The sequence below is a fragment of the Phascolarctos cinereus genome, unplaced genomic scaffold (genome assembly GCF_003287225.1).
Source record: "Phascolarctos cinereus isolate Bilbo 61053 unplaced genomic scaffold, phaCin_HiC Scaffold_4;HRSCAF=312, whole genome shotgun sequence".
Taxonomy (NCBI): domain Eukaryota; kingdom Metazoa; phylum Chordata; class Mammalia; order Diprotodontia; family Phascolarctidae; genus Phascolarctos; species Phascolarctos cinereus.
The window spans coordinates 91615048-91626367 of record NW_027555847.1 but is presented as its reverse complement, the minus strand read 5'-3'; the positions used below and the strand labels follow the sequence as shown (position 1 = coordinate 91626367).

Sequence of the window (11320 nt, the reverse complement as noted above, 5' to 3'; positions counted from 1 at the left end):
ACAGTCATTTGAGTATTGTCTCCTCCATCAGACTGTTTCTTGACCACTGACTGATTCTTTTGGCCTCTCTTTTTATCCCCAGTGCCCAATATATAGTAGGCACTTAATAAATGTTAATTGACTTGACTTTTTCATGACCTCTACTGAGAAGAGTCAACAGAATTTTTGGAGCGAGAGGATGAAAAGCATTCAGTTTGAAGCAATGTTTCCATCTTCAGAGCCTGGACCTTCTATTTTACCAAACCCCAAGGACTACAGCATGCTGGAGGGATTCCCAACCTGGGATATAGAAGATACTCAGGGGGAGCTGTATAACAAGCTTGGGGGGCAAGGAAAATTTGGTAAATAACTATGTTGTCCTATTGAAGCATCAGAAATTCTGAACTTAGTAGATGAATTTATTAAAATGTTGGTGTATCTTTGGAGAAGCAAAATAAATTCATTTTCTTACATGTATATGCATGGTAGAAATTAGAATTCATTTCCTTTCATGTTGAATAAGGGGTTAATGAAGGTTTACCAAGGGGAACAAGGACAGAAAAGGTTGAGTATTACTGATAGGATGGAAGGAGAATACGAGTTCTAACCCCAACTTTGCCATTTAACATTTGTGTGACCTTGAGCAGGTCTTTTCCTTTCTCTGGATATCCATTTCTTCATCAGCCAATAGAAGGGGCTGGATCAGATGGTCCCCAAGGTCCTGTCCTCCTATAAAATTGCTAGCATCCTATGATATCACACAGTGCTTCGCCCTTCTGCAATATACTTGGCACTCAAGAGCCATACCTGGCTGGCCAAGAGATCTGACCACTGTGAGTTTCTTACATGGTACAGATCGGAAGCAAATATGAACTGTTTAGCTATGCCACAAAGTCCCAGGATGACATAAGTGTAATGGCTTGTTGTTTCATATTTTAAGTATTTGTTCATTCATGCTTACGTTTTTTGTGTTCCAGGCATTTATGTTGTGCTGGAGGAAGTAAAGACCTATCCTATCCTCCTATCCACTCTGTTCATGGAGCACCTTTTCTAGGAGGGTCCTTATTAATCCCTTTTAGGGGAGACTTTGTGCATGAGCTATATCTAAACCTTTGTTAGAGATAATTCTCTTAATGGGGGGGGGAGCGATGAACAAAAGTATGAGGAAAGTTAGATGGCCTGCTATTGGGGTTTAGTTCCCCAAGGATCAAGTTTGGCTTTAGGTGAATCTAGAGCATGGGCCAATAGGATGGCACCCCTTGGGTCAAGGATAGGAACAGTTATCCATGTTTGTGTCTTCTTTCATTTAGATTACAAGAAAAATGATTATTAATAACCAACCATCTAGGGAGATCCAGGGCTTCTCCCGATTTTTTTTTTCCTCATTTCAAAAACTCAGTCTCTTTCTTCTGTATGCAACCCCACCCAACCTTACATGGAATCTCTAATCTAAGGTGAATTCCACTCAGTCAAGCTTGGGTGGAGATGCTTTGTCTAGTTTGCCCAAGGCTGGGGGCAGTCTGGGTATAGGGATAGTCTCTCAGTCCAAGAGTGACATGATGTCATTCTCAGCCTCTCATTGTAATATTCATTCTTTCATCAATTGTTAACCAGAGTTGATGCCCACTCTCAGGAACACCCTCTTCCAAGGTCATATAAGCCACTTATATGCCACTGCCATGATTGTCTTTGGCATGCAAGAGTGCTGCGACCTTTTATTTAAAAGGCTGGTGTTATTAATAAAATTACTAATTACCCAGAAATTGTGTCTCTTGAACTTTTTTAAATGTCACAGCTGTGAGTTCCATGTGGGCCAGGATAGGCTTCTAGCTGGCCTATTTTATATTTCCCCTGGAGTCCCGCTTAGGCTTTGTATGAGGGAGATACTTTAATGTCTATTGAATTAAATATTCTATCCCCCAATATCTTTCTCTTTGACATGTCCCTCCTCCTCCTCCTCTTCCCTAAACTAAGCAGTGAAGGAAAGACACCGAGTATAATTTAAAATACATTTATTTATTGTTTTCATTTTGTTCTCAGGTTTTTGTTATACAAAGGTGTTAAATAACTTAAATACATTCTCCACAGTCACTCAGAATCAGATTTATACCTACAAGCTGTACACATGAGGTAGAGAAAAATAATTTAGGCTCTCATAAGACACAAAAAAGAATACACAAATTCTTCATAGGTTAGTGTTCACCTTTCCCAAGCCCCTATCCCTTCAACAGTCCTAGCCCAGGCCCTCTATTTCCCTCTGTCTCCAACAAGGTTGTTTTTGTCCAAAGCAAATACTAAAGTTCATATTCCGAGCAGGCCAGGCTGGGCTTGGGAGGGGGACAGGGACAAAGGGGCTGGACTGGTCTCCTGGCCAGGCCAGGTGAGGGGACTGATTCTAAGAAGGAGCTCCTCTAATGAAAACTAGCTTCAGCTCCTTCCACTGGACCATAGGGTTTCTAGACCCTTAAACACCTTAGCCACCCTTCTCAGGCCTAACTCCAGTTTTGAGAAAAAGAGAGAGATGCTCACAGACACAAAGAAATGGGGGGAGCGGGGAGGAAGGGAAAGGATTGGAGTAGAATCAGAGAGAATCTCTATGCTAGAAAAGCCCCTTCTAGAAGGCTCTTGAGAGACCATCTAGTCTAACCCTATCATTTTACACATGAGAAAACTGAGGCCCAGAGCAGCTAAGCAAGCAGTTGCCCAAGGTTACTGCCCAAGTGCTGAAAGTCAAACCAAGGACCTCTGACAAAAACTCCAACACTCCTTCCACTTAGATGAGATGTATGGACTCTTCCAGATCTAAAAACTGTGATCTGAGTGTGAGACCAAGGTATAGCTGAGAGAATGCATAGGAGCAGGAGAAAAGGAGAGAGAGAGTGAGAAGCCCTTGGCCCCATCCCTACCTCCCAGCTCTGGAAACTTTAGGCCTTCCAATGGTGGGAGGAGGCAGTGGGTGGCAAGGGACAGAAGAGCAGCCCTATGGGACTCCCAAGTCAAAGCTGGAGGCTGGCAGCGATAAGAGGAGGCCCCCTTGGGGGCACCCTACTTGTCCATAATCATTCCTGGCTTTAGGAACGGGGAAGGGAGAGAACACACACACACACACACACCAGAAACACAAACACACACAATCACACAGACCAACTGACCAGACACACACAAAGTCACACAGACCACACACAGAGTCATACAGACCACACACACACACACACACACACACACACACACACACACACACACACAGAGTCACACAGACCAGACACACACATACAGTGTCACACAAAGCAGACACACACACATACAGTCACACAGTCACTGTCACTCTCTCTCTCTCTCTCTCTCTCTCTCTCTCTCTCTCTCTCTCTCTCTCTCTCTCTCTCTCTCACACACACACACACACACACACACACACACACACACACACCCCTTGAACTAATGCCTTCTGGAGCTATGGGCCCATTACGCTTGGCCAGAGGTGGGGAAGAACACGTGTTCTTAGTTCTTGGCAGGGTTGATAGGCTTTCCAGAGAGAAGACTGAAGTTTCAGGCTTCTTTTGGATTCCTTCTCCATACATACGTGTGCAGAACCCTCACCGGGAATTTTTTCATCCAGGGCAAGGAACACAAAATCCTGACAAGTGGTAGGAAAGGCATCGTCAGTAGAAAGGGAGAGGGAAGAGTGCCAGGTTGGACACTGCCCCTTGTGTGTGCTGGGTGGTGGTGGTGGTGCAGGGTGTCAGGGGGACACAGCTAACCATCTGGTAGTTTCTGGTTTAGACTAATTATTTTTGCTTAAGTGCTAAGCTCTTCTTTAATCCCCACTCCTAAAAAATTGCAAATGCTGTCAGTGCCTCTAAATTTCACACCCTTGGGCAAAGCCCCAGTCACCCTGCTTTAGGTAGGGCTCTATACCTCAGAGGCATTAAAGTGTAGTGGAAAGAGAGCTGGGCCCGCAATCTGGAAAACCTGGGTTCAAATCCTATCTTTGACACTAGTTAGGTCACTTTGGGTAAATCATTTAACTTTGGGGTACTTTAAACACATGAAGACTTACCTCTTAAGTCCTGTAATCTGCATTGGTAAAAAGGACTACTCTGACAAAATATTTATGTATATACATCCATCCATCATATATATATATACATATATATACATATACACACATATATACACATATATATACATATATACACATTATATATACATACATATATATATATATATATATATATATATATATGCGCGCACACACATATATTTATTTTTTTCCTCCTAGAAATTTCGGTCACACAAGTCCAATAAATAAGAGCCCATGAGTTTAATAGATACAGACAGAGAACCACTTCACTTAAATCTGAACATACATACACACACACACACACACACACACACACACACATACACCCCATAATACACACACATACACAACACACACATAACACAATAGACACATATAACACAATACATACATAACACAATACAATACACACATATAATACACTCACACATAAAATAAACAAACCAGCAAACATTTTTGATTTGCCTTGTTTAAAAAAATATTACATTTTCTTAACATTTTTGAAATAAAGCTAAATGAGATAATTGATTTTTTAAAAATCCTCTTCCTTCATCTTGGGACCTTCCCCTAAAGAAACATAAATAAATGGATGCCCTGTGCCTCGGCCTGGGCAGTCTTGTCATTGAGGGTATGAATAGCTTCTTCCCTCCACCTCAGCAGAGCCTAACAATTTCAAAAGGAATGGGGAATGGAAGGATGACAGAAGGAGCCCCTCTTTCCCAACCCCAACCCTTTTGAAAGTTATATCTGCCAATAAGTTTTGGGAGAGTACAAGGCAGAGGGCAGGGGAGGAGGGTTGTTTCCTTTAAAAATAATTTTTTAAAAAACCTTTAAACTTGGCTTCCCTTGTCTGCATTCTCCCCTTCTCCCCCAAAATACCCATTAGCATGTAGCTGGAGATTAAGCAAACAGAGGACAAGTCAAGCAAAATGAAAACCTAACTCACGGACAAGCCCCCATCCCCTATTCTAGGCTCACTGGTGTAGTAGAAAGAACACTGACTACTTAGAACCAGATATTCTGCTAATACTAGCCCATATGACCTTGGCCAAGTCACTTCTTAGGTGTGGGTCTCAGTGTTTCCTCCTCTGTAAAATGGGTGGCAAGGGGAATGGGGGGGCAGGAATAGACCTTGAAGGTCCCTTCAGCGCTAAATCTATGGTCTCTATGCTGCCTTTAGGTCCTGACTGGTATTTCTCCAACTTTGGAGAGCTCAGAATTCATATGCCACCTGTTAGTATATGAGGTGAGTCTGTACTATTTTATTTCAATATTTTTCTTGCTTCTTTTTTTTCTTCCAGACCACAGGAGAATAAACCTTACTATTTACAATATATAACAGGAAAGTGATATATCTACATTAATATAAATATGTTTTGTTTTGTTTTAAATACAGTGACTCTCCAGGCTTCAGTGTGTGAATTAGGACACCAGGAGTTCCCTTTCAGTAGTTCCTCATGTCTGCTCCTGACTGTACTTTTCTCTAATAATCTCCTAGCTCTTGTCTCTCACCTGTCAAACACATGGCTTGGAAAAAGAAAAATTATACACACACACATACATTTTATATTTATATATATACATACATACATACACACATTGCTCATATATACATATATACACACACATACATATACACACAAAAAGAAATATACATATATTTATATATATATATATATATATATAAAATATATAAAACACTGTCACAAGCTGTTGTATTACCCATTCAGCTCCTTTACCCTTTACCTCTAAAACACACAATTAGGCATGGTGGAATAACTCTAAATTCTATGACCTAAGAACTATCTCCAGGTAACATGACCCCAAAAGCTATTCTGGTATCTATCTGCCTTCCTGAACCCTAAGAGAAAGGACCTCACTTCGACTGTGAGCTCCTCGAGGGCAGGGGCTGTCTTCTGCCTTTCTTTATATACCCAGCACTTAGCACAGTGCCTGGTACATAGTAGGCACTTAACGAATGCTTGTTGACTGACTTCAGCATGCAAGAGAATGAAGAGGGAGAGAGACACACATAGGCAGGGCCTCACAACTGAGCCTAAGGATTCCACGTTCAAACCAGAAGTTTCTTTGGAAAAGTTTGTGACAATAAATAGATATCTTGAGAGCAGGGAGGGCTGCCCAGTAATGCAGCCCTTCCTGCTCAATCCTATTCCAGCTTTGCCAATAAAATGGTGTTTTACATATGGCTTCATTTATTGCACCTCCTCCTCCGCCAACCTAAAGCCATCCCCTACCCCACTTCACCACCAAAAAAAAAAAAAACCCAAACCTCAGGTCAGCTCAAGTCCTTTGTCTCCGCAACCCCACCCTCTTACCACCCCAGTAAGTCTTGATCCCCAAACACCCAAAAGAAATAGCATGTGCTTCATATAATCTCAACCTAAGAGAATTTCTTCTCTCTCTCCCATTCCCCACCAATCTTAGAAAATCTCACCCCAGAATTTCTCTTCCCACTCCCCCAATCCAACTCTGAAGTAGAAGCACAACAGTAAACAGGGGCTACTACACGAATTAAGACACCAAAAGGATCTTCATGAACCCCTTCCTCCCCAGGCCTTTCGTTCTCCCATCTCTCAAGGCCAAGTTCAGGAGAATCTGGCCAAAAAAAAAAAAAAAACTCAGCCAAATCTTACAATATCAAGGAAAGGCAGAACAAATCCGAAGGGCATCCTGGTTATCACTTCTTCAGCCCACACTAGGAACCCTGGACCACTGGCCAGCAGCTCATGAAAGCCCAGGCTTGTTGCTAAAGGGCTAGATGCCTCACTGAATCCCAGTGCACTCAAGGGTTCCTAGGAGGACATGGGGTGGGGGCAGCGTTGGATTCCACTTCACGGCTTTAGAAGCATGACTTTTTTTTTAATTGGGGGAGAGAAAGGTCAGTCCTCATGATGTTACCCCCTCCACTCACACAGAAAGGGCACTGGGCTTCACTATCCCAGATTACTAAAGAGGAACAGTTTTGTGTCTTTGTGTGTGTTTTTATGTCTTTTTTGTTTTGTTTTATTTGAAAAAAAAAATCTTTAATTTAGTGGTTTCCAGGAAAAAAAAAACATGAAGCAGAGTCAAGGAAGGAAGAAGGGAGCAGGGCAAGGGAGAGGCAGGGGCTGGGCCAGCTATACCACTTGGACACATCAATGGATAAAGGCCAGACGCATACAATTCCCTTCTCTAGATGTGAGGGTCTTACTGCCGCCATTCAGACTCTGCCCATCCCTTCAGAAGTAGGAAATGTGCGCATGTATGAGACAAAATGCGCAAGGGGTAGGGAAGAAGAAGAAGAAGAATATTAATAATAATAACAAATGACAACAAAAAAATAATCACTGACATTTGCTCTAACTAGAAGAGAAGTGCCTGGTGTCATTCTAGAAAAGAAGGGAAGGGAAAATCCAATTAACTCAATCCGCTGGTAGAACAGGAGCGGGGAAGGAAAAGGGGCCGAGGGTCCAATTCCCTGATTCAGACAAAGACTCTGAAGACAGCCTTCTAGTGGTCTTGCTTTCCAAAGTCAGCGATAGTGCCAAGAAAGGGAAGGGACTTAGGGAACCAGCTGGGAGAGTCATGAGCCTTCCTCCTCTGGACTCCTGTCTCGTTGGGGTTCTGAAGACCTCCTGTGTTCCATCACCCTGTTGGTGAGGAGCCACGGGGAGATCTGGGGAGTGTGGAAAGGGCCCTATTCTATGGAAGCCAGAAGATAGGATCACAAAACGTTTAAGCTGGATGGGAGCTCAGACAGCCTCTCTCCATGATCAACCTGTAAACCAAGCATGAATCCCTGAAACAGTGTCCTCCAACAAGTGGTCACAGTTGACCTCTAGCAAAGGAGAATTCACTACATGCTCAAAAAGCCTGTTCCACCTTAGGGCATCTCTCATCATTAAGAAAGTCCTTCCCATACATTGGGTGAAAATCTCCCTTTCTCCAATGATGACTCAGTTATTGCTCCAAGGTTTGCCCTAGGACCGGTTTTGATGCCCAGGTTGCACTCTCTCTTGCTAATGAGACTGTGGGCAAAGTTCGGTTCCTCACCTCCTGATGCTTCAGGGGGTTGCATTGTAGAGTCCCTTCCAGCTTAAAAATTCTGTTTCCCTGCCACTCCAGACACTTTGGGTAGTACTGGCTTCAATAAGGACCTTTAGCTTCCCTCTTCCTCTCTGGTCTCCGAGAGAGAGAGAGAGAGAGAGAGAGAGAGAGAGAGAGAGAGAGAGAGAGAGAGAGAGAGAGAGAGAGAGAGACAGACAGACAGAGAGAGAGAGAGAGAGAGAGAGAGAGAGAGAGAGAGAGAGAGAGACCTAGCAGACTCCCTCCTCTTACTCTCTCTGTTCCCTCAGCCCTGACCAAAGCCAGACTTGGAGAAGAGAGTGCAGGAATGGAAGGAGTCCCACTTAACGTCCTGGACTTCTTACCTCGGTTTGGGGGGATAGTCAGCAAGTAAAGAAGTGGGAGAAAAATACATGGAATTGGGGAGGGAGTGGACAGAGACACTTGTTAGAACAGTTCAGACTGGGTTGGCAGCTGGGGTCCCAGAGTCTAAGGGTGGTGTGGATGGGAGGGAAGGAAGAGAGGGAAGGGCTTGAAGATCAGTACAGCTGGGTAACCCCACCAGCCCTCTGCGCGCGCACAGGCACACACAACCACACACACGCGCACGCACTCACACACACACACACAAAAGTGCTTACATCATCAACATTGCCTTCTGAATCTAAGAACCGCCCCTGTCAAACCCTGCGTGTCGGTCTCGAGGCCAGAGGCAGAGCGGAGTCTTGTCTTCTCCCACCCGGGCAGACGGCTGGCCCGGCAGGCGGTCAGTCTTTGCAGGTGTAGACTTCCTCTCTCTGGGTGCACTGTTTGCACTCCACGTAGCAGCACCAGCGGACCTGGCACTGGCAGGGCCGAGTCACCACCCGGCTCTGCGTGTTGTGCCCACGCCCACAGCACATGCTCTCACAGTTCTTGTCCTTGTAGCACTTCCGGCCAGCTGTGCCCGGGGAGAACCGGCTCGCCAGGCAGAAGCTGGGGGAGTCATCCAAGTGCACCAGGTCTGGCGTGCGCGGGAGAGGGTCGCTGCCGGGCCCGGAAGAACCCAGGGCCCTTCGCGGAGGCGGGATGTCTCCAGCCTCACCTGTCGCCTCATTGGTGGTGCTCCCTACCTTGAGGGAGGCCTCGTATTTCTGCTTCAGCTGTTTGCCCACCTCGTGGAATGGTGAGAGCTGGCGCCAGCAGGTGCGGACGGTGCACGAGCCGGAGACCCCGTGACATTTGCAGGTGGTCTCCACACCAGCCTTGATCACCTGGGGAAGAAAAGAAGCAGGTGGGGAGTGTCAAGGGAGGAAGAGGAGGAACTGAGCACCCCTGCACCCTGCTCAGCTATACCAAAAAAGCAAAGGAAGGAGAAAGAGACACTCTTTGGTCTATTGGAGAAACAACCTCATTCAGCGCATGTGGATTAAACCGCCCTTACTTAGCCCCCTGTGCTTCAGGAATAGCCCAACTCCTGCCCTCCAGAAACTAACAGTCCACTGAAGGAAGGATGGTCTGGAATAAGACAGCAATACAAATAACTACGAAATAAAGGAAAATGAACTCTGGGTAAAGGAGAGAGCCATGCCTAGGGCTGCGATAAATTTAAGAAGGAAGAGAGATCACTGATCACTTTCACCTGTGAGAAGGTGAGAGGTAAACCATAGAAGGCTTGATGGAGAAAGTACTATATGAATTGGGCCCTGAAACAAAGACTTCGACAAACCGACAGTTCATTCGGGACAAGAAAGAACCAGGGAGGCAGAGGAAACCAGTGTGGCTGAAATGTAGTGCCTAGTAAGAGAAGACTGAGAAGATAAATTGGGGCCGTAACAATGGAGACCTTTGAATGATGGTACATGCAGGATGTACTGGAAAGGCAGCTGGGGAAGGGAAGAGGAGAGACCTACAGGCAGGGAGACCTGTTTAAGAAGCTCTGTTAAGACTGGGCAAATAACAAGTAAAGAAGTCCTGAACTGAGGTGACAGGTGGCAGTAGTGAGGATGGCAAGAAATAATTAAATAAGTCAACAAGACTCAGCAACTGGCCAGATACATTGGATGAGGAAGACAGAAGTCAAAGATGACGTTGAGATTTGAAGCCTTCATGACAGGTGGCATGGTGGCACTACCAACAGAGACCCTCCTTCATTCTGTTCCACCCACCCCCACTAGGTTCACCTTCCTGACATACTATTTTTGAGATATCACTGCCCTGATCAAAAGTCATTGCCTTCAGGACAAAAGCCAAGCTCCTAAGCCTGACATTCAAAGCCCTCTACCATCTTGTTTCTGCTCTCCCTTTCTAACCTTCTTCTCCAACATGCTGCCTCCACTCCAACCATGCCAGTCTCCCTTCTTACTGCTCCATGGGCTCATGTAATCAAGATTCAACCAACATACCAAGACCCCTTTAGCTCTGGTGCCTGGAACTCTACCTATCACTTAGTCTGGATGCTAAACCCAGCTGTTGTCCTCCCTTCCTCCCCCTTGCCATCTGGAAAATGGGCATAACAAGCCACCTCTTGTACTGGGCCAGAAGTCAGTGGGAAGAGCATGACCTTTGCCTGGCCAGAATAATAGCAAGTCCCAATTTGAGAGTAGTTTTAGAAGGTTACAAAGCACATTCCTCCTCACAGCTCTCTTCATGGAGGCAGTGGGAAGTTTGCTATTCGAATTTTGCAGAGGGGGAAGCTGAGGCTCCAAGGAGGACCCACCCACTTATAAACCAGGATTCAAACTCATATTTTCTTATTCCCAGGTCCCATACTCTTTTCACACCATCTCAAATGCCCCAAAGCAAGGAAGGGCTTCAAGAAACTAACAGTCCATTCTTGGCACAAAGATGACTTGAGAAAAGAAAAGAGGAGAGAGGTCAAGAAACAGGGATAAGCAAACCAGGGGCAGTGCCCCTGTTCTCTCTCCTTCTTCCTGCCCCCCTTACCCCACCCCCAAGGGTGATCTGAAATTTCGGCATTTAGTCTGGGGCCTTTGAGCTAAGGATCTCTTGGCAACGTGTCTCAAATTTCAGAAATAGTTCAACAGGACTCTGCAAAGGCACAATGACTACCCTTCCATCTTCTTTCTACATGCTTGGCACGGGAATGTTTGTTATTTTATTATATTAAAATTCCACATGCTCAAAAGCTAGTTGGTAGACACGTGTTTAGGTGGAACTTTTATTTGCCTCAAATATTCAATATATACTGTTACC

The 11320-nt window shown here is 45.0% G+C and overlaps 1 protein-coding gene across 1 annotated transcript in view; it reads right to left on the bottom strand.

The window, feature by feature from the left end:
* Nucleotides 1–1974: 1974 nt before the first annotated feature.
* WNT9A (Wnt family member 9A) overlaps nt 1975–11320 on the bottom strand; it is a 90316-nt gene continuing 80970 nt past the window's right edge. Inside the window, exon 4 of the mRNA XM_020999273.2 lies at nt 1975–9378. Within this exon, the coding sequence (XP_020854932.1) occupies nt 8893–9378 (486 nt within the window). The 3' untranslated portion in view covers nt 1975–8892. The remainder of the gene's footprint in view (nt 9379–11320) is intronic.